Source organism: Falco naumanni, chromosome 5, assembly GCF_017639655.2.
Source record: "Falco naumanni isolate bFalNau1 chromosome 5, bFalNau1.pat, whole genome shotgun sequence".
In the NCBI taxonomy this organism is placed as follows: Eukaryota; Metazoa; Chordata; class Aves; order Falconiformes; family Falconidae; genus Falco; species Falco naumanni.
The window spans coordinates 76,531,642-76,556,438 of NC_054058.1; the positions used below are offsets into that span (position 1 = coordinate 76,531,642).

At 39.7% G+C, this 24,797-nt stretch overlaps 1 protein-coding gene across 2 annotated transcripts in view; it reads right to left on the reverse strand.

Moving 5' to 3' along the window:
- Window positions 1–24,797, reverse strand: part of RELN (reelin) — a 297,403-nt gene that overhangs the window by 225,762 nt on the left and 46,844 nt on the right. For both annotated transcript variants that reach the window (XM_040594080.1, XM_040594079.1), the window contains exon 2: window positions 22,775–22,885. In XM_040594080.1, the coding sequence (XP_040450014.1) occupies window positions 22,775–22,885 (111 nt within the window). The remainder of the gene's footprint in view (window positions 1–22,774; window positions 22,886–24,797) is intronic.

The following is a 24,797-nucleotide window of genomic DNA, read 5'->3' on the forward strand; positions in this document are numbered from 1 at the left end:
ACTCCATTTATAAATAACATGGAGACACAGGTGCCTGTGATGGGTTCTGCAGAAGGCTACCTATAACTTATGTCCCATTCAGTTGCACAAAAGTTTCAGGCATTGCTTGGTAATAAGGATTACAGAGCAAAAAAATCAACATATGCAACAAAAAGAGATTGTGATTGCCCTTAGCTAGCCCTACAATACAGCTATTTCCAAGAAAATGAAGGAAAAATCTTTTTCTTGCTAGCAGGCACTTTTTTTTACACTGACTATCATGGTCTATGAAGCAAAACAAGTTCCCAGTATTCACTACAGATGCGGCATTCAGAGATTTTAAAATCTTTGTATAACTAATTCTACTCAGTGCAAATAGCAGTCTTCAGGGACACGTAATGTGGGTGGATTGTTTTAGGAGAATTATGCCATTAGGGATGGCTACCTCAGTAAATTTAATTTACTTTTGAAGTAGGAAAAAAATAAGAGTTACTGCATGATTGTTTAAAGAACGTCATTAAGGAGAGCAAAAAAAGGCTGAAGTGAAGAGAGGTTAAAATCTCCGAGTAGTGGGGGGTGAGGCAGGTTGGTTTTGGTGATCTCTCTGGGGTGCTTTAAAATCATGAAGGTAAGAAAAGATGCTATACTAGTGCAGCAAAGTTGAAAACAGTCTTCAAGAACCTTTGAAACAAACAAGTCTTTGCTGCTGAAGTGGATAATTTTAATGTGATGTATTACTCATAAAAATGAATGCATGGCTATATTGAAAGCTGAGTCTGAAACGCCTCAGAGCATCTGGACAAGAAAGTAGTAGTTAAATAACTATATCTACAACTATACGTGTAGAGATGTAAGTGTGCTTCATATCAGTATAGGTCTTCTTACAGGGAAAATGAGTAAGCTAGGAGAGTATAAGATCTCTTTATCCTGTTCGAAATGGATCTCTGCTAGAGAACATACGTTTGATCACAGCTTCCTTCCTAGGAACTCCTGTTGTTACATCAGTACACATTTTTTGTGCATATAGTATGTCTTAAAATCCAGCATATCATAGAAAACTTATTTTAGAGTCTCTGAGACTCCTGTCCAGATGAGATTTCCTGAAGGAAAGTCTGTCTTTGGTGGGATGATCTAAGCAGACATAGCAGTACCTCTGCTTTGAGGCTTATGTTTTCCCCATGGAGCTTTACAGAGCTATGATGTGGTCATGCGGTTCTTCCCTATAACTGTTCAAAGAAAGAACATCCTGTTCTTCACTGCTTCCTGAAGGACCACCAATGGACTGTGCTACATTAAATTTAAAAATGCAGTTATGCTACATATTGCAGCACATTCCAGGCGTGTTGACCATGCATTGAAGGCTGATTTACAAACTTCCATGCATTTTGTACAAACCGTTAGTCCTAATTCTCTTGAACCCAACATCTGAGTTCTTGGATTAATTTTCACAAGGAAGCAGCAGATACACTTTGATTTGAACAGCTTCATCTCTGTTAGTTCCTCTGTTCTCATGCCTACGCCTCCCTCACTTTCATTGTTTCAGCAAACCTCTTTCCCCTTAACCTCTCCACTATCCCGTTCTTCCTACTCTACCAGCTTCCATGCTTTTTGTAGACTTCAGATTTCCCTGTTTGGATTTGCACTACAACCCATCTCTTCAACCTGTTTCCTCAAGTAGCTCCCAAATTACAATCTTCACTAGAGAACTGTCAAACAGAGCTATCTTCACCTTCCTTCTTAAAAAGAAATGGACTCAAGAAAATATCAAACAGCTAATCCCAAAGCAAACCACCAGGCTTCATGAAACCAGCATATATTGGTTTCTGTGTCAGCTATCTCCTCAGAACAGTATGCTCATAAAATCCCAGAGCTCCTGTACATACCTATCAAGCCCTCAAGTGACTTCTGGAACTAAAGTGACCCTCAAAGAATGAAAAATATCTTTTCATTGTGATGTGCCATCACATCACCAAAAGAGCACTATTCTCTGTATTGTGCAGCCATTTGGTTGAAAAGGAAATCTGCAGACTTCCAGTTTGGTTCATGACAATTGTCGAACTCCCTTTGTTTCATTCCCATTATTTGAAAGGCCTTGATGTTTTCAGTGTCATCTAAACGTAACTGGCCTATGCTGTAATTAAACTTTGATCAAATTTTTAATGGGATCTCAGAGGAAAACAGTATTTGACTAACATGTATTATTCTGCATGTATTAATCAAGTGAATTGTTGAACGGCTTGAATTTCACATAATAACTACTCTTCTCCATTGTTAATTAGCAGAGCAGGAAAATGATAGAATCTGCTTTCACTGAAATAATATTTTTGTATCCAGAATATTCTGATTTTTTTATCAACTCCGATTCACTTGGTTTGAGAATACCATTTTTAGCCTTTTCTGAGATACTTAAAAATGTAATATCTCTATATTCAAATATAGTCCCAAACAATATCAAACCATACATTTATGGCATTAAGCACAAGAGTCACTTCGGCCAGCTGTCCCTTATAAATCATCGTTAAATGGCACTTTTGTGAGTACTGCTGTTAGTTAGCATTTTCATCAGTATTGTGGAAGCAGATCTGAAATCACCAACTGCAACGTTTTCTGAATGATAAAACATTGGCCAAGTGGGAACAAATCCCGAGTCAGGTTAGACAGATGGAATATGGTAAAGAGAGTATTTGGTCAACAGAGTCCACCTTAAGAACAAAGCAAAACCAACCAGAACCCACACAGACCTGTAGGGACATGGAAGCTTGCGACTGCAAGGACCTGCAGGAGGAAGAGACTTCTCCTCAGAGCCTGGGGTGCTCTTGCAGAGCTGCTCTGCAGACTGAAGAGTAAAGACCCATCACATCAGGACAGATACTGGAGCTGAGTAAGGCCGTCCAGCCTGCTCCCTGTATAACCACCGCTGCAACTCAGAAAAGGTAACTGGTGATAGCAGTAGGCAACTCTCTCCAGAGAGGTATTGGAGTACCCACTTTCTGACACGATGTACACTCTAGAAAGGTATGAAGCTTACCGGGGCCTCGTACCAGGCATGTCACTGAGAGACTACCAAGCCTCACACAGTCCACTGGCCGTTATCTGCTGCTTTTGCCTCACGCGGGCACCAGTGATACAGCCAGGAGCAGCCTGAGGAGTGTCACGGATGACTACAGAGCCCTGGGAGCGGCAGTAAGGGACTCAGGAGCACAGGAAGTTTTTTCTTCAATCCTCCCAGTCAAATGGAAGGGGTTTGAAAGGGCCAGCCAAAGCTGGCAAATCAACAAACGGTTACAGGACTGGTGCTGCAGCCAAGGCTTCAGCTACTTAGACCATGGGACTCACTTTGAGAAACCTGGTTTACTGGGGACTGACAGAGTCCATCTGTCAGAGAAGGGGAAGAGCATCAAAGTGAACAACAGAGCAAAGTGAAGCGGGCTTTAGCCTAAAGCTGCCAGGGGAAGAGAACCTCAATCCATCCCACTCCTACCAGTTTGATGCCAGTGTCAGAAAGGGATGCCCAGAGCCTGGAAAGGGATTGTGAGTCAGCAGGAGAGCACCTGAAGAGCAGTACAAAGGACTTTCAGCTGCTCCAGCCAGCATGTCAGCTTCACCAGGGGCTCAGCTTAAATGCCTCTATGCAAATACACAGCATAGGGAAATAAACGAGAGGAGTTAGAGAGATGCGTGCATGCCTCTAGGGCTATGAACCTATTGGTGTCACAGAGACATGGTGGGATGGCTTCTGTGACTGGAGCACTGAAACAGATATTTTTCTATAAACAGGCTCCGTAAGAAGGGCAGACGAGGAGGGGGTTTCACCCTCTTATGTGCCCCCCTCTATCGGGATGGATGAGGAGCTGATGGGTCAGCATTAAAGGGAGGACAGGGACAGGTAAAATTATAATGGGAGTCTGCTACAGGCCACCCGACCAGCAAGACCAAGTGGATGAGGCCCTTTAGAGAAAGATAGGAACAGCCTCACGTACACAAGCCCTGGTCCTCATGGTGGACTTCAACCACCCTGATACCTGTTGAAGGGACAATACAGCAGGACATAAGCAATCCAGGAGGTTCCTGGAGTGTGCTGACAATAACCTCCTTCTCCAAGCAACAGAGGAGCCAACAAGGAGAGGTGCTATGCTGGCCCTTGTTCTCACCAATGAGGAGGGGCTGGGGGGGGAACATGAAGCTCAAGGGCAGCCTCGGCTGCAGTGACCATGAGATGAGGGAGATCAAGATCCTGAGAACCCCAAGAAGGGCTCACAGCAAGCTTGCTACACCGGACTTCAGGAGAGCAGGCTCTGACCTCTTCAGGGATCTGCTTGGTAGAGTACCACAGGATAAAGCCCTGGAGGGAAGAGGTCCAAGAAAGGAGGAAAACAAGATGATTGGTGACAGCCAACATGGCTTCACTAGGCACAAATTGTGCCTGACAAATTTGATGGCCTTCTACGACAGGGTTACAGCACTGGTGGATAAAGGAGGAGCAACTAACATTATCTACCTGGACTTGTGCAAAGCATCTGACAGTGTCCTGCATGACATCCTTGTCTCAAAATTAGAGAGACATGGATTTGACAGATGGATCACTCGGTGGATAAGGAACTGGCTGGACAGTCACACTTGAAGAGTTGTGGTCAACAGCTCAATGTCCAAGCGGAAAACACTGACAAGCAGTGTTCCTCAGGTGTCAGTATTGGGATCAGCACTGTTTAACACCTTTGTCAGTGACATGAACACTGGGATCAAGGGCGCCCTCAGCAAGTTTGCTGACGACACCAAGCTGACTGGCAGTCAACACACTGAAGGGAAGGGACACCATCCAGAGGGACACTGGCAGGCTCCAGAGGTGGGCCCATGCAAACCTCATGAAGTTCAATGAGGCCAAATGCAAAGTCCTGCACCTGGGTTGGGGCAATCCCAAGCACAAATACAGGCTGGGCAGAAAATGGATTGAGAGCAGCCCTGAGAAGAAGGACTTGGGGCGTTGGTTGATGAGAAGCTCAACATGAACTGACAATGTGTGCTTGCAGCCCAGAAAGCCAACTGTACCCTGAGCTGCATCAAAAGAAGCATGGCCAGCAGGTCGAGGGAGGTGATTCTGCTCCTCTGCTCCACCCTCGTGAGAGCCCACCTAGAGTACTGCATTCAGCTCTGGGACCCCCAACGTAAGAAGGACATGGACCTGTTGGACCAAGTCCAGAGGAGGGCCACAAAAAACCATCAGAGGGCTGGAGCACCTCTCCTATGAAGACAGCCTGAGAGAGTTGGGGTTGTTCAGCCTGGAGGAGAGAAGGCTCTGGGAGACCTTAGAGCAGCCTTCAGTACCTAAAGGGGCCAACAGCAGAGCTGGAGAGGGACTTTTTACAAGGGCATGTAGTGATAGGACAAGGGGGAATGGCTTTAAACTGAAAGAAGATAAATTTATGTTAGAGATTAGGAAAAAATTCTTTACTGTGAGGGCAGGAGGCACTGAATTGCCCAGAGCAGCTGTGGCTGCCCCATCCCTGGCAGTGTTCCAGGCCAGGCTGGATGGGGCTGTGAGCAACCTGGTCCAGTGGAAGGTGTCCCTGCCCATGGCATGGGGGCTGGAACTAGACGATCTTTAAGGCCCCTTCCAACCCAAACCATTCCACGATTCTATGAATTGAGGTGACAAGAGTATCTGTCATGATGCTGGGGTTCACACTTTTGGAAGGAAGCTGAAAATTAGCTTTTCTTCACACTGTAGCAATCTGCCTTATACCTTCTGCTTAGATATAAAAAAGATTCCTTACACTAAAAACTTAGTGTTCAATAGGTTATAATTTATTTCTTGAAATTGAGAAGTTAATTTGATTTCAGTAGACAAGTATCCTAACATAAAGAAAATATCCCCTAATAAAGGACTCTGATACATCATAAAAGACATAGCAAGAGCCAGCTCCTAGAAGCTGAAACAAGGCATATTAAAATTAGAAGTTAGGCACCTTTTTAAACAGAGTACAATTAACAACTGGAAAAAAGTACAAGTGGATTCTTTGCCTCTTGTAGAAAGTGTAAGGTCATACACTTTAGACAATAACAAGAATACTTCCAGCTATAAACTAGAAATGACTGAGGAGGAGAAAGCTCAATCCACATCAGTTAATCGCAGTCTGACAATGAGCTACCGATGTGAAAAAAGGCAAACTGCCCTAAAATACATCAGCTCAATTATTTGTAGTAACGATGGGGGGAGTATTAGTACAGTACTGGTAAAGCATTGCTAAGACATCACTTCAATTATTGTGCGTAATTATGAACGCTTGTGTTCAAAAAAGATTAACTTAGGCTGGAGCAGCTGCAGAGAAGGACTACTAGGATGATGAGAAGAATGTAAAATATGTCATAAAAGGAGAGAGAAAAAGCTTGTCTTGTTTAGAGAGAGGCTGACTGCTATCGCTAACTATCACGGGGTTTTAAAGGGGCTGTTTAAGCCAAAGGACAATCATGGTATAAGAACAAAGGGTGGAAACTAGACTTGAATAAATTTACTGTAATTTAGACCTTCTTTTAATCACTAGGCAAATGAAGCATTGAAACAATTTTGCAACAGGAATTTGGGAGATAAACGACTATAACCAGCTTTAAGACAGAGCTTAAATCCACAGACATTCAAGCTGCATCATTGCCACGGCTCCTGCAGCACAGGGATCAGAGCCAGACTGAACCCCTGCCTGGTCCTGGGAACAATTCACCAGCACCGCAACGGGCCAATCACCCCCAAACTGTGGGGGATGCTGGAATAAGCATCGAGTTTAAATTGTGATCAAGCCCTGATGTTAATATTTTACTAACTTATCTTTTCTCAAATAAAATTACATCTTCTTAGAAGCAGCATAGTTTCCAGGCTCTCAGTATCAGAAATTCACTTTTAGAAACTTGCACTAATCATTCATTATTTTTTTTCAAAGCAAAGCTCGAATTACTCTGAAAATGCCACAGTTAAATGGACTCATACCAAGCAAGGTTCATATACAAACAGGCAGTACTTAGATCAAGCTGCCAGAAATAAGAATTACCTGGATATCAAATGAATATTCACCGTTTCTCTCGTACATCACACGAGCAGAAAGCACTGCCTCAAGCAGAAAAAGACAGGTTAGCATTTAACAGTAGTTCAATTCAATGCTGTCTGACTCAAATAAGTGTTGCTGCAGGTACCTTTCTTGTTGCATATGAAGCAGTATATTACTTTAATAGCAATCTAGCTGCAATATGATCATATATTTCCCTCCCCAAAATCCCAGTTTTTTAAAAAAGGTCATTTCATTATGCTGGCTTCCTGAAACACTACAGATTTATTATCTGTCCTCAGGGCACAAAAAATACGAAATCTGCTTATGAAGACTCTAAGCTATTTTCCCTTGATTAGAATAATTTTTAAACTACTTATAGCTTCCTACCATGCTATCAGTTTTTACTTTCTTGAGTGCCATGGCTGCTTTAATTGGATTGATAGTTTCTCACTGTTATTCTGAAAACTGTAGAAGTATATTTAAAAAAAAATTCTCAAGGAAAAAACTGCAAATAAAATGGATGAAGATTTAATATTAAAGTGCAAGTTCCTCTGTGTTTAGAATTATTACTAAATTTTCATGAAACAGGGTATTTTATTCATATGGCTTGTGGAACTCATAATACCATACCTATGATTATTTCCCCTGAAAATATCCACTTGACTGTATCCATTTTCATCAGTTCCAGAGTTCATGTTTTTTCACTGGTGCAACTACTTGCCTTCAAGCTGTCTTGATTTATGACAAAGTAGAGGCAATACTATATATTTTCTTTTACTAGTAAAACAAGGAGGAAAATTTTTGTCAATTAAGAAAGACAATAAAAATGAAGACAAAGCAGGATCTTTTGTTCTTTGTGTTAGACTATGATCCACGAAAGTAAGCACTAGTTGAGTGAGGTTCTAACGTGGTTCCATAGAAGGGTGGTTTTTTTTAAATAACTGGCATTGGTTTTTAAAGCTATTTATATGGAAATATCTTGGATAAGCACAGAAGGCTCAAATTAAAGCATACCACAAGATTACAACAGGTAGGACTCAAGAACCTGGACCTTTTCAGAACTGGTCGGCAGATGCCTCTGTTAGAAACTGCAAATGAATTCAGTTCAAAATCACTTTCCGAGTCATTCACTACAGACTGGAATTCAGCCTTTAAATACACATGGGAAACAATCAAATGTGAGTCAATAAAACAACATATGAAAAGCCACTTGTCCTGGCGAGACTCTTCTACACCAGCTTTTGAGAAAGCACTTCAGAGGGTTTGCAATAGCACAAATTCCACAGCCAGTGTAAAACCAGATTCTTTTAACAGTAACCTTTCCTTTTTTTTTTTTTTTACCCTGTGCCAGCAAGGTGGCATGAAATAGAATTTCACTTAAATAAACGTACTTATTAAATAAAAAAAATTGCTTCCTGTAATTTTTAAGCTATGCTTAAAGGAAGCCATAGCTGCACTTCAGCTATTCCCAAGGCTGAAGTATGAAGTGGTTTGTTACCAAAACCAGACAATAACCTGAGTCTCTGAAGGAGAAAAGCCAGGGTGGGACTTGGCTCCAGACAGAGACAATGTAGACGTGCCTGCATGTGAGCAAGAGGTCTTGGCTTCTCACAGATGGTGAGGTCTGATCAGCTCAGGGTGTGGGACACGTGTCCGCCTTAGGACACTAATTTCCTACATGTCATCAGCTGTATCAAGTGCACAGTGATGTCTAACAACACCTGACATGCTTGAGGCATCCAGAAGATACAAGACCTGAGGGGGTTCCATGTTCTCCTCTGGCAGGTGCTGGAGGCTGCGTGATGGCATAGAAACCCTCGACTTTCTGCAGATACCCGAGTATGGATCGTTGAATCTGACCCTAGACTCAGTATAACAGGGCTGTAGTGAATATCCCTATTCTAAGATGCATGAATGTACACCCTGGACCAGATAACATTTTAAAATCTCTTTACAGTGAGATTTTTACTTGGGACCATAATTAGGCAGTATCCACCTTCCTAAAGATAAGGATGGAAGGGAAGAGATCAGGAATTCATACAAGCCCCAACATTTGCTTTTAAAAAAAGCTTATTTCAGAAGAAAAAGTTTTATTTCCTTCTTAAGTGTAAAAATCTGTATTTCAATGATTGCTTTACACTCAAATCTAAGTTGGAACTATACCAAAACTTCCTGAGTAATTAATACTTCATAAATACACAATTTAAACCTCCATATTTTACTTATGTTGTAAATGTAAATGTAAATTGTAAATATGTCAATGTTGTAAAGCTCAGTCACAGAAAAGCCAAAGAAAATTAACCAGTTGTAAGCTGACCTTACCTTGTCTTTGTAAATTTATTCTTTGGATAGCAATTAAACTTACCAGACTGAAGTCCTCTGCTATGGGCCAGAGATACTATGCCACTGACTTCTCTGTTTTAAACTTAATATTCTCATAACCTACTTGAAGTAGACAGCTTTTTTTCCGTGGACTATTGCACACTTTAACAAACTTTATATATTTCTTACGATAACGGTTAAGATTTTAAAAGCTAGTTTTCTAAGGAACATCCCAATCAAATTCAAAATGTTTCATATGCTATTAAGTCCAAAACCTATGAAACAAGGTGTTCTACTTTACAAAGTCCCTCAGTCTCCATAAGCTAAACTGTCCCATCCCTACAAGTTCACTGAATCTAGCTTTTTTCATATGAAGTGAATACAACTTATTCCTTGGGCATATTTATGTAACTGCAAACTTACAAAGCTTCGGAACAGTCCAGTTTAATCCTATTGCTTCAGTGGTTAATCAGCTCACCAACACACTGCGCTGTTTGCCCTGAAGAATAGTATGTATCTTGCACATCATCTCCCTACAAGGTGCAGCTACAGTGCCCTTCACATTCACTTTTCCCCCACAAAATTCCCCCTCTCCCAGCCAGTCCAACAATTAACAGCATGAGCGATACCATATTGTCATAGTGTACTGTTGTCCTTGCATCATTTGCATTCCCAATGTTCCATATGTTTTACAGTCTTACATTGTTCCATTAAATAAAGAAGAAAATGTGATCTGTAACTTTTTTTGTTGAGGTCCAGAGCTGAGCTACTCACCTTGGGTCCTTCTAAAATCAGCATAAAGAAATGGGTAGTTTTAGAGACAAGTAATCACACTAGTGCAGATGGCTACTGAAGGGGAAGATGACCCGTGTCTCTCCCCAGAGCAGGAAGGAAGCCCAGGGGCACCAGCTCAGCTGCTAGCCACAACCCCCTGCCATCACGGAATATGACAGACATCTTTTAAAATTCCTCTGGATGAACAGCAGCTAGTGTCAGAAAATTACATCTCCAGAAGTACTTTGCATTTCAATGTCGGTCCTTGGGAAATGGGGCACCTGAAGGTCCTGTGTGTGAATGCCTCAGCCAGCCAGCCAAGTTGCCCACATCATGCACAGTAAAAATGATGTATCTAATGAAAGAATCCTCAGAAATAGACTGAGGAGATCCATCTAGGAGTAAAACACAGAACCCACGCCTAAATGTTCCTGGTTAAAAAAAAAAAAAAAAAAAAAAGTAAAAAATTCAGTAACTCAATTCCTCAGAATTATTTCTCAGGATAGAAAATGTTTTTTAATTTTACATATCCCAGTCAGCATATTTCAGTGAAGAACAAATAAACGTTTATTTGTTCCATGCTAAGCAAAAAGTCCTTCAGATTATCACATTTGATAAATTCTGAAGAGCAAATCTGAATTCCATATTCATGCTAAATCTTTAGCCAAACTTCAGCTGGAAGCTCACATACACCTCCTTGATAGTCTCAGGGAAAACTGCAGCTAAAAAAGCACATTCATTTGGTTTGTTTAGTTGAACTCTTGGCAGATTATGACTGAAGATTTTTTTAAAGAGTTTCTTACATCTCTGCCCTCCTTAAGTAAATTTTATCACAAAGCTGCCTCTTTAGGTGAATTAAGACTACTGGGTGGTCACTAGTCCCCGAGATATTACTTATTACATATTCAGTGATAAATTTAAGTAGGTAGTTAACAAGGAGAAATATCTACCATGACCTTTATTATGGAATCTAAAAATCACAGTTTCATTTACAAGGAAAAAATAATCAGCTCAATACATATATGTGCTGAGCAAGCAGATGGAATATTTCAACAAATTCACATCAAAATTAAAAATTTAAACTTAATCTTCCTAAAAATTAAGACTTGCAGGATAAAACAGCTCTTAAAGATATGTTTTTTAATGTAGACTTCATTAATGCTAATATTCTTCATCCTAACAACTAATGCTGTCAGCATTTATTGATTCAGCCTTCTAATAATTACATCATCTTTCCGGCATGTCAGAGAACGTCAAGGTGACTGTGATGCCATATGACTGGAGCATGACTCTAGTGTCACAGAATATTTGTGTCAGTTGTTTATCCAGAAGCAGACATATAGCAAATGTCAGAGTGTTAGAGGAGCAAAATACTGACTTTATTAATAATCTGCTATGTAAAATGTTTCATAATTTTCTGTAATAACTGCCAAAATAAGCATTGTCAAGTAATTAATTAAATAGTTGTATTTAAATAAACTAGAACTCCATGAGGGTGCTTTGACCAATGCCAGATCTTTCCAAAACACCACAAGGTCTTTCAATATCCAGCTACAAAATTTGATGTTATTAAAAAAAAAAAAAAAAAAAACAACTCTCTCACACAGCTGTAAAGCATCTTTACTTTCCTGCAATGAGGTTGGATATTGTACTTGTGTATCTCATGGATTTCTCCTGAAGGTTTGTTTTCTTCAAGCATTCAACCAGCTCAAGTTAAGCCTTATGAAAAGCCAATTGCTTTGGTTACAAACTGTGCTAATTTTAATAATTGCATTATTTTTCCTAAGGGTTAAAATGAGGCAAGAATTACAGTATATCGATTTATTTTATATAATTAAAAAAAATCCTAGTTTAAGGTTTTTAATGTCTTGAAGTTATAGTTTGAACTAAAAGGCATATCTTCTTTCTTTTTAGAAGCAAAAGTCAGTGTTCATATGACAGTAGGTCACAAAAAATAATTAAACTCAAGCAGTAGATAAACTGATAAAATATGAACGCATATTTTGTTAAAGAAATTAGAAATCATCATTCTTTCTCCTTCTCTTTCAATAACTCTACAAAATAAGTTCTGCCTGGACTGATATAATCATCCCAGAATAATGGATTTCATTCAGTAATAAAATCCAATGATGCATTACTGAGGAACAACCCTACCTCAAGGAGTAAGGACTTCATGTGAAGGACTGTACTTTTTCTTCCTGGGGATTTTGTAGCAAGGGCAGCTGGACTTAAATCACTTTAAGACTGCCTTGGGCTCTCACAAGGTGATGCTCACAGATGAACAAATGCCTTTTAGTAACTTCACAATTTTCACTTCAATCTAACCTCAAATTTTCTAATCTCAGCAATGTACTGTAATCGGTAAAGACCTCTTTTTGCCATGCCAGAAGCTGTGAGCATGACCCTGCGCCCACGCAAAGGCATAATCCCTTCTCTCCACCTACCAACACTGCTGGCAACAGCTGAGCAGGAACAGTGCGGAAGGTCTCTGCCCTTCCCACTGTGCACCAAGAGAGCAGCAAGTCAGCCCTGCTGCCACCACACCACACAGCAGCATGGGCTTAGTAGCCTTCTTCTCTAGTTCATGTATTTTAGCATCTGATAAAGATGCAACCACACCAATCATTCCCTACAAACAGCAATTCACTTTCATTGGTATATTCTTGGAAATTGAATTATTCCTTTTAGAAGACCTGGAACAGATTTTTCTTGTAAACCATCTCTGAAAACATGCAAATGATTATCAGTCACAACACTGACAACAGACAAGCAAACAGTGAAATCAGCTGGTAGGACAGGTGATGATCAGGATCTTAACAGAGGGCTCTTGAGCATTTTTCTGTAAGCCTGGTTTTTCACCACATATAATCAACTCCACTTTGAAATATAACAAATTGGCAGATATGGGGGAAGCAGTCTGATCACAACATTTGTTTGTCATAATATGCCAGAAATTAGTTTACAAACTTGTCTTCGAAATTACAATAATAACCGTTGCCCAATATCATTCCACATTTGCAAGAGGCTTCAATGCATCTTAATTGATGAAGTCCAAGAGCCCAGTAATTTCAGCTTGAATATGCGATCACATCCTGATAAACACAAAATGCAGAAACAATAACAGGCCTGGCACAACAGGGAAAGTTGGGGAGAAAGGGTTCCGACTGTCATAGCACAACAGGCTTGGGACAAGTGATGTAGGCAGGCACATTGGTAGCGTGAAGTTCATGCAGCCATGGGAACATTTGCTTAATATATTCTTGAAGAATACATACACAGAATGCAATTTTAAGATGGCTCTAAATTTCTAACGATGGGTTTTTTTCCCACTTTAATCAAGATACCTCTCTATTACTACAAATTACCATGCAACTTCAGCCCGTCAATCCAGCTGAATGTAGCTCTCAAAGCATAATGACAATGTCTTTTAGAGGGGAAAGTATTTTGTTATTGTTGCCACAATCAATGAAGTCTTAATTCATTTTCCCTTGACTTTTATGCACTATTATCTGTATTATAGTAACAGTCATGAACAATTAGAGATCGGGTTTTATTGTGCCAGCACGTCTGTACAGAATAATAAAGAAGAAAGTCCTTGCTTTAGAGATCATGCTTTAACTGGTGAACAAATAAGGCAAACATTATTAAGAAAATAAAATAGTAATAATAGAGATTTGAGTCATCCATTGACATTTCTCTAATTGATGCCAAACAGGAGTGATCTACCCATAAAAACCAGAGAAGACTGATTTTAAGGCAAGATTTCAGCAAGAACAAGCAGCTCAACAAACTTCCAGACATTTCCCCATGCACAGAGGACACTGGAAAATCAGTGGAAGAGGTACATGGCTCACGTCCCGGCTACTCCCTTCAGGACCTCCTGGGGTAGAAGAGGGGGCAGCTCAAGGCCTCGGACTCCACAGGCAATTTAACTGCTAATCCATGATGCAAGAAAATGGGCAGATCGACTCCATGTATCTGGTTGCAAGTCCTTCTCTTCCAACTGTCTTTTATTTGATTTTTACTGAATTCAGTGCCTTAGAAGAGAATTTGAGTGAATCCAGCAGTTATGCTGGGGTCCTCACCTGTCTCTTGATCACAGCAGAACTGAGGTAGAAGATGTCAAGGGTCTCCACAACAGGTCACCTACTAGCTTATAACCTAGCCCAGAGATCTGTGTGTTACTCTTGAGAATAGGCAAGCTGATTTGATCTCCAAGATTCAGAGGTTTAAGTGTATCTTCACTGGGCTTTAGGTGTGATTTAGGTGTTGGGAAAACTGTGCAGGGTGCTTAATGAACGAGCTGGGTACTGTACTCTGCATGGAGCTGTGCCACAGTGCAAGGATGGGAGGAACCATGGGGAGGAGGTAGGTTGATACAATGCCTCAGGAAGCCCCAGGCTACCAGGAGGTGCACAGGGCAGCTGGGCTGTACCCTTGACCCATGCTCAGAAACTCTAAAAACTGTTCACTTGCACCAAATTTTCCTACGTGGTCACTACTGAAGTCCACCTCATTTTCCAGGTGCCAGGTTTGACATGCAGGGGCTGATATGTGGAAGGGCTGAGCATGCTCAACCCACACCGGAATAGGAGCTTTTCAACATACAAACACCTATGCAGTGCTCAGCATCTCTGAAAGTCAGCTCATAACCATCTTCAAGTGGGTAACAAACCTGCAGGATACTTCCGATCTTAATCATCATTTTTAATTTACTGTTGGTAAAACGGAGATAATGCCACAAGCCCCACTGCGTACGGTTTTTTTACAAAAATAAAAAATTTGGAATATGCTGGTTAGCAGCGTTCAAAGTGCACCAGTTGAACATGGTATTTGAAATTACGATGAAAAAAGGAGAGAGGAACAAAACCATATATGTATATGTATGAGGTTGTGTGTACCTGTTTACATAAAAATTATTTTCCATTATTAAAAGGACCTATGATTTGCAAACTTCAAAAAGTGTTACTATTTACTTCCAATAAGTATTAGAATAGATAAAAATAACCAACCTGTCACAATTAATATCCTAATGTATTTTTAATGAAATCTATACCTGATTGGGATCAGGATCTTTTCAGAGGTATGAGGTGGCAAAAAAGCCTGATCTGATCACTTCACAAACTTTTAGATCAGTTTTTCACTATATGTATTTTATTAAAAATTTTAATGTGATTTTTTTTTAAATTGCATTCTAATACAGTGATGCTCTAACTTTTCCCCATACCATTTTCTGTCCACCCAGCAGAGAAAAACAGATGTATATAGGACCTGAAAAAAATCACTACTGAATAAATGTACTTGCTAAATTGGACAAAAATTGGCCCCAACACTTCAATTATCACTTTGGTTTTGCCGATGTAAAACTGTCTCTAAAGGCATTTTCTTATTTAAAAACTCCAGGGGCCCCTCTACAAGCACTACCCTACTGCAAAACATTCCTCTAAGTCTCCTATGCAGTTACCACATCTCATCTCATCTGCAAAGCATTAAGTGTTGCCTCTAGCCTTAACACTCACCTGCACCCGCTATTCAAAGCTAACAAATACAAGAACACGTTATAGAAATGTAAAGCTAACAAATGCAAACAGCATTACACGTGCCACACTTCTGCAGAGGTTCATTCTCCTTTTCGACCTTGACCAAACAGGTACACAGACACCACAGACAGCAGGAGCTACAGGTAGATTTGAAAGGCTAAAAGTTTGAGTTATGTTACTGTCATCTTTATAATGCTCCAAAGACATTTGAAATAAATTATGGAACAGACGCCATCACTCACTTTTATGAATGCTAAATTGTGGAGTAACTCAGGGCTTCTCAGCAGATTAGGCAAAATTGGATTTTGATGTCCAAGAGCTGCTGCTGCCATGGCGGGGGGGGGGGTGGGGGGTGGTAGGGTAAACCTGACAAGCACAAGGGTACTTGCAGAAATCAGTGAAAGTGTTCGGGGGGATGGGACTGGGTCAAACTAGGCTCAAAGTAGGCCAGTTTAAGTATTTTCTATGTAGGCTCCCTCTCTGGCTGTCTTGTTCCTCCAACCCTGCAGCATTGCTGCCTGCCTTACCCAGTTACATGTGGGGAATTTTCCCCCTCAGTGGTTAAAATACTTGGGGACACAGTTCCTTGCCATGTAAGCATGGGCAATTACTGCCTATGCCACGATAATGAATATATGTTGCATTAATAAAGCTGAAACCCTTTCCATAAGGCACATATGTTAGTCAACCACTTATAGAAAAGGCAACTTCTGGCCATAAAGAAATGTAAGTATCACACAAACTTTGAAAGTTTTATCATCATTATGGGTTTGTTACATACCATTTGCAGGGGGGAGTATCTTTAAACTAAACTCAAACGTACACTTTCTTGACCAATGTCAGTTTGGCACCAACTCATTATTTAATTGACTGTTAACAAATTCTCTAAGATATGACTGCTATACAGATATTTTATCTTCCTGTTAATTGGTAATTATGCATTGGCAGGAAAAACAGTGTATCTTTCCAATTATTCCAGAACTCAGTGATTACTTAAACTTTGCTAATTAGCAGCAGAGGGCTGGTACATCTTCTGGGCAAATTGTATTTGATAATCCCTATTAAAATATACATGGCAGTAGTTGACTTGTAACAAAAAAAAAAAAAAAAAAGTGGCAGTTCAAAGGGTACTAGATACAGCACAAGACAAATGGGGGCCTATTAAAATTTCCCCAACTGTTCTAATGAGAATGCCGAGGGTCATTTCTTCCTAGTTTACCATCTGTTTGGTTTCTGGCAAGTATCTCCAGTGTGAAGGGAGGGTCCTGGAGCCCATTTGGCTTGTCACAAAGTAAACCAGGGATCTACAGCAATTTCAGTAAGTTACAAAACCACACTTCAAGAGCATGTATGTAGCTGAAAACTTTTTTTTAAGAGTTGGCATTTACTGATTATTCCTTACTTTTTAAAGCTGTGAACATGCCCAGAGAGGCAGACTGAGCAGGGTGGATCAATTTTATAGGCTCACCTAACAAGAAAAATCCAACAGTTGGCCTTTTTCCATCTCACAGCGTTAGTGGGGGATGTTTTCCTTTATCTGTCAAAATCTGAAAGCAAAACATTGCCCCAGAACCATCAGTGTTTGAGCATAAACTGATGCCAAAACCAAGTCTTTGAAGGCTCAAAACCACACGCCCCATCCAGGAGCAGCGGGAGCCTCGGATGCCTCCAACACAGGGGCCAGATCAATGCACCGGCAGAGCTTAGGTGCACAATCAAAGCATTTTCTGCGTTACCATCTTGGAGATGACACTGTGGGTGCCCTTCAGCCACCCAGGCAGCCTCTTTACCCTTCTTCTGGAGGTGAAACCAGCAGCATCACCACATGACATCTGCCTGCAGTCATTCTGCCCTAAGACTGCTCATGACCTGTGAGCCAAAGGGGAACACAGGACCAGGAAGCTATTTTTATCCTTTTCTCGAGTTCTTAACTTATACACAGCAGGATCAAAATGATCCTTCATCTATAAACTGGAAAGGGGTTTCCAGTTTGGTTTGCTATGCAAACACGCATGTAACCAAAATACCAAGCAGAGGATTATGTAAAGGCTGCCTTAATCCTGTCAAAAGGCAATAGGATAATTTAAAAAGAAAAGAGTATAAGATCAAATGTAATGCCAAGTAAATTATTTCTGGTGATTGCTCTATCCAGGATTTCCTCAACGAAATTTATTATTCATCATATTTTAAGGAATATTTGTAACTATTCAGGGTTTTTTTTAAATCCCAGAGACTCAATGTATTACTTACAGTAGGTATGATCACCTTCACAGTATAGAAACAAAGATTTGCAAAAGAGGAAAGATGGAAAGATTGCAATATGACCTTTCATATTCTATTTGTTTACTTCCTAGCAGATGCAGTTCCCCTGTTCAGGCAGTAAAATGTTTCCAGGTAACTTTGCTCTCATAACCTCTTACAATATAGCCCACAGAGTTAAACAAAACCTAGAATTCACCAGCAGTTAATGACCTTGCAATAGAAAAGAGACATCTGTTTCAAAAGATAATAAATTACAAGTTTTATAAACACACACAGAAAATAAACCAAAAATCTTCTGTTAGCCAACTGGGCCTGTGGTGACTTTCCAGTGTAATGAAAGCTTTGACTCCACTGTCTCTACCATAATAGAGCCCATGGACTTTCGAAAGAACCTTTTCAGTTTAGGCTGAAAGGTTACTGCATAAACAAGTAATTTCATGATAATATTTATATATTCCACATTCATTAAGTGGTAAACATCAGCGTAGTGTAGTAATCATGATTTTGCATAAAATTATGTTGGGGGGGGCTTAACTCTAAAAGCTTACATTTTCCACTAGTTTATAAGAGACTCATTACAACAAACTGAAATTTTAAATAATTTGTCATGTATGCATGACGTGAAAATATACTGGGGAGCTGTAAAGCTTTGGGAAGAACCCAAATACGCAGAGATGCAGTGTGACTGGCAGGTCAAAGGCAAGCTTTGATGTGCGCAGCCCAGTACGTCTGTCTGCTCAACCAGCCTGTCAGCCGGGACCATCCTGCGTAATGAGACAGATTCAGGTCCTCAGCACACAGCACTCCTTATCACTGCTGAGGGATTATGCTGTAATCTTCTCCTTTAATTGTAGAACTGCTCCTGCGTTCCTTGCTTTGCAGCGCACATGGCTTTGGAGAAGCTGAGCTGTGTTTTCTCACTTATCCCAAGTTACAGACTGGTAACCCTACCACCCACCAAACCCATTTAACCTTAATCTCATTTGCTAGCAATCATTCCCATCAAACCCACCACTGCATGTGCAGCTTTCTAACATGTATTTCAGTACTCTAGTTTCCCACTTTCCTCTTACATATTTGGAATAAATCAAGCAGTTAGAGCCCCTAAATGACTGTATGGGCATCCTGGCTATATGGGAGGTTAGCCCTGGTGGGCTGATAAAACTCAAACCATAGCCAGTAGATGATCTAAGATGTCAAAAAAAGGCCGAACACCAGCAAGGACCGTCACAGTCAAAAGCAGAAGGGAAGAACACTAAGTGATGGAGAGATGCCACAGGAGTCCAAAACGCGTCTCCAGAGAGAGACAGTCTGTGAATGACACTGAGGGGTATCAGTATGGCTTGAGAAAGGGGGGGGGATGAAAAATGGGACTGCTCTTCAGCATTCAGCAGGCAATGCTGAAGGATGTGGAAACGAACCCACACTGAGGGGTATGCACCACACTGATGAGGAGAATGGAAATTTTACTGGAGAGATGTAGCTTAGGGTATCTGTTGTATCAAGGGATCTAATGAAGAAAGAAACACTATTCTTAAAAGCTAGATTTAAGGATCATCTCTTTGCTAAAGGATCCTCACAGCTTGGTTAGTGAAGTTTTAACTACAAATTTATGTTTTATCCCAGTTCTGTTTTCAGCTTTACAGTTTTAGTTTTACCTTAACCTGACCCCAGACAATGGTTCAGCTTAGGACAAGTGTAATATTTATGACCACTGTTAAGTTTTATCCCCAAAAGCTCACACATTTCTCCCTAAAAAGGGTTGTTAGAAGGCTTCCAAAATAAAAATTTTAGCAAGTTTCATGTCAGTGTAATCCCACAGAGGAAACCAAGAACTATTTCTCTGGCTATACAATATATACTGAAAAAGAAAGAAAACATAAGCCTTAGAATTAACTCTGTTAGCACTAATGTTTTTTATCTTTTTTTTCTTGAAGATTCTTCACACTGCTAACTAACTGTGATAACTGAAAATGATTGTGTCTGCATCAAGTCACTTCACAAATTGGGTAATTAAAAGATAATTGTAGCCACAACACAGTAACTTATGGCACAAGAGACAGATATATGTATGTTGGGAAGACTTCATATTGTCAGGGCAGGCTGGAAGATTATAATAATCTAGCGTGACCTCCTGTGTAACACAGACAAGAGCATTTCAATGGTAATATTCAAGTGAGAAAAAATATTCTTCCCTGCTCTGTAAGCAACCATTATCAACCCAATTGCAGAATACTGCTATCTTCAGGTTTTAAAGGGCCAGCTTTGGCCCTCCCATCTAATCTATGATAAACCACCTAAATCTTTGATTTGAGGTCTCTAAATCTGACATAGTCCTCAACATTTAAAAAAAAAAATATTTCCAGAAGCTAAATCTAAAATGAACATCACGATCACTTACTAGAAAGGAGGAGCAACTTCTTTGCTAATTAGAAATAAAGACACAACAGATGGATCCAGAGTTTCTGCAGAAAGCGCTTATGTTTTCTTTGGAAGATGAAACAATGCCATGCCCACCTATTATTTTATTTAATAAGCTACTAAATATTGTAGAGACCACTCTTTTTCTACTATAGACGTTAGATTTTAAAATACTAAATACTAAAAAAACAAATCATTTTAAAAAGCTATCATTTGCATGCTAAATGCTTTTTGGAAGAGGCCAGCCTTCTCATCTCTTACCATAGAGAAAGGAAAAGCTTATGTCGTTTTCAGTCCTGGGAGCCATCCACACATAAAGGAGTGAACATTTGTATGAAATTAAGTTTAAAAGCCATTGCCATTTTTCCTTCACTTTTGACTTTTTACTGTGACTGCAGATACACTGTACAAGAGCATCAGACCTTTTGAAACATTCAGACTGGTTTTCTTTCAATATATGGAAGCTTACAAATTAGCAAAGAAAAACAACAAAATGAGGGGGGGTATTTAAAATGCTGCATAACTAACAGCTGTAACAACTAACCCTACAGTTTGCCTGAAGAAAGTTCAAAAGAAAGGTCAGAGATGGCAGCAGTTTTTCTCTGACATTGATGAAGGCACACTCAAGACAGGGCAGCAGACCTCCCCTGGGCAAGATGTATTGATAAGCAAAATGAGGTAGCTCCAACCACATGTGACTTTTTACATCTCTTTGGCTTTTGCATTTTCCTAGCCTGTAGGACTGGATCTTCTTTTGGTCTGCAGAACGCATGTGTCACCAATTTAGTCACTGGTTATCTTACCAGTGACTGAATGGTCAAAGTAATACATCAAGAGTAAGAAAATGACCTTTGGCAAGTTAAAAAAAAAAGGCCACATCTTTTTTCCTGTCACAAATCATATGTTACTTTTAACATCTGTCTTAGTGAGACACCCACTGTAAGAGCCCTGTTCTACAGATGAAGATACAAATTCAGGAAAAAATACAGACGTACTTTGTAAATGCACAAAGCTATTAAGGTTCTTAAAATTTTACTTGATTTTCATTCTTAAATATTTAGATGTGATTAAACATGACCTGTATACTGTGCCCAGTGAGTCTGTCATACAGGGACATGATCTCCCCAATGACATAACACAAAAACCTATTTTATGGCAAGATAACAGCTTACCAGTAACTTGACCATCCCATAAATTTCACATTGATAAGTGCTCTCCATTTTGCTTACTCCATCAGATCCTGCTCAGGTTGTAAAGAGTGTGGTGGGAAAGGAGAAACAGTAGTACTACTTCTTCCAGAAAAGTGGATCTTTCAGTGCATTTTGTGTAAGACATGAAATACCTGTGGCAGCTGTGCTGTTCCCTTTGAAAGGCTGAACGAAAGGTTTGAGGTCGATCAGTGGTATTATTTGCAGAGGCAAGACCTGCTCAAATTATTTCTCAATACAGTTTTAAATAATGTGCTATTTACTTTGCATTCTTTCATTTACAAGCCAATGTTATGTCTACTGTATGACACTCACATGCCCAGGCTGTTTGTGTTTTACATGCATTACAGATAATTACCATGAAAGATTATCAGAAGAAAGTACTGAAGTTTAACCCTAACAGACAAATGAACATTTAAACACGCTACTGCAAGTGCAGTGCAGTTGGTGTCCCCTACAACTGGCAACTATTTTTGTACCTACACCCCAGATTGCTTGTTAGGGGTCACTGAGTTCCTCCAACTGGAGGAACACAATTGTTACAATTATTTGTAAGGATATAAAAAACGTTACCAAATAATAAACTGCAGAAAGCACAGCTGTAAATCACTTGCACAAATTTAGAAGTGCTTTTGAAAAAAAAAATCTCTTGTCCTTAACATAGCTGGCCTGACTGCTACTGCTGAACGCTACAGCAGAACTTGAAGTATATAATAATTGTGCAAAATCTGTCCTACCCCTTTTACTACAGTTCTGTTTCTCGTACATGGAAAATAATTGGTTATATAAAATACCTTGACCAAGATTCTGATTTTAAGGAAGATGCTATTGTTAAGTGAATGGAAAAAGTAGGTTGACATAAGCTCAAAGGAATCAGTTTTTCAGCCCAAGAATAGTTAGATGCTTTGGGCTAAATGCTTTAGTTTATACAAAATGTCGCACCATTTAGAAATGCCTATTTTAACCAGTTTAGTTGCTGAGCCTTTTCTCTCAAAATTCGTACAGTTCAGTACACCAGTACCAAGGTTAACCAAAGATAATGAAAATGGAGGCAGAAATAAAACTGCCTAAAACCCACCACTGCCTTATCTCATTAACTCCCATTGGCTTCCACGTATTGTAGATTACTCAGTCTAAAATAACCTGTTTCAGTAATTGTGTCGTTATTGATGTCCTCTGTACAACTAAGTGTTCATCACCCTGGGTTGCAGAATGTAAATTACACTGGACTTACCAAATCCAAAAGCACTGGAACCACCAACACTCTGGGAAGCCTGAACGCTGGTAGAGGTGTAAAGCCCAGTTACCAGTAAGCCATCAAAGAAGGTACTTGTTGAAATAGTCACTGAAATGAGAGAAATAAAATATGTGTCATTATAAGCAGTACTTAAGAACCTATGCAAATTCTGTGAGCAGACTCTTGCCCTTGAATGAAATCCCATCATTCAGTACAGCAAATTCCACTGAACACCCCCAATACTTATGACGCTACAGTGACTGTAAATTGGCTTTCCCACGTAATTTGCCCAAACAACTTGTTCAGTGTTCAGGTTGTGTCTGCTGACTTTCAGTATGCTCCTGTACTTCCTCAGGGTTTACCTGAAGAAAATGTATTGTTTTAGAAGTAAATGACTGGCATTTATTGGTGTTTGACTCAGCTTTATTCCTAAATGAATCAGAAGTCTTGTACCAATAATCATCTGCAGCAGGAACCAGACACAAACTGAGCATTACAACAGAATCCGAAATGAACATCAAAAGGATGGCCATGGCCATCACTGCTTGGGTAGTTGCCTTTGCTGTACTAACACTAAATGCACAATGAGTTAGTAAAACATAGCATTGGAATATGTGGCTTGTAAGTAATTGTCATGACGTTAGAATATAGTAAAAGCAATGAAATAACCAGTATTATGGTATTGTTCTTTCTGGACCTAAATAGAGTGCTATATTATGGTCACCGTGCATATTACAGTATTATACACTTAAGTTATATGAGCATCTGAATCACTACAGATTACGTGTATTTCAATAATTCCTGAATGTATTCTTAAGAGATTCTTAGATATTAGCAGTAATCATCCAAATAACATCTAAAGTATGGCTGAAATCTATAGATTCTTTGTTAGAATTGACAAATCTTCCAATATTTATTTACTTGCATGCACTCATTCTCACATTTTTACTTTGGTATCTTTTGGATCATATCATTGTATTCTTAATATCAGCTTCAATCGTTCTGTCTTGGAAAGACTCAAATTAACTAACAGGTTTAGGTTTTTCTATTATATAAATGCACTATCTTCTATGGCCAGAAAAACCTCTCTAATCCTACAGCAGCACACAACTTTCTTTGCTTCATAATAATCTCCTGTCCATTTTTTTTAAATTTAATATTCTAGCACTAGGTTGCACACCTCTGAACTGAAAATCAGAACTAGGAAACTATGAAAAAATTATGAGCTTATCAATGAAGTAAATTTGATTCTCTTTCTCTCCTCACCTTTGCCTGTATAATATCACCCTTTTCTACATCGAATGCCTAATATCCTTTTCTACACTAAAACCATGTTTTTCTACAATCTTTACTGATATTTATTTAAATGTGGATAAACTGTATTGCAAATCTATGGCCTACCATATAAGATTCCCTTTAGACTCCATTATGAAGGGCAAAGAACCTGCAAGGAGATCCACACAAAAAAAAAATATCTCCCTGCTGAAGAAGAGTCTCATGACCTGTAGCCTCGTATACTGTAGATGGATCAAGGCCTTAGTTATCACGCTGGTTCTGCTTTCATACTTTAATCCTTTCCCCCCTGCTTAATGCATTGAGTTCAGTGCTTGACAGGGATTGCTGATAAACTCTGATCTCTCGCTACATCACATTCCACCTCCACACATTGCTCCGTCTTGCTGGGAACATCATGAGCCAGCGACTGGCCGGGGAAATGAAGTAAGGTACTGTGAGGGGATTGCTAGTACACTCACTGGCGATAGACATTCAGCAGTGAAACAGCTGGGTTTTTTAAATCCCAAACAATTTAGTGATTCCTCTGGGCTACCCATTGGCTTAAACTTACTGTTAAATATCTAAAGAATATACAAATGTTGACAGTGGCTTAATTTGTTCTGGACAGAGGAGCAATATTTACCATGTTTAATTTATTCTTCAACTCTTCATATTTAATTATCTTTCTTTCTTTGATTATTCAGCAGTATGCTGAATAATTCCTGAATCCAACTTTTCTGCTCTT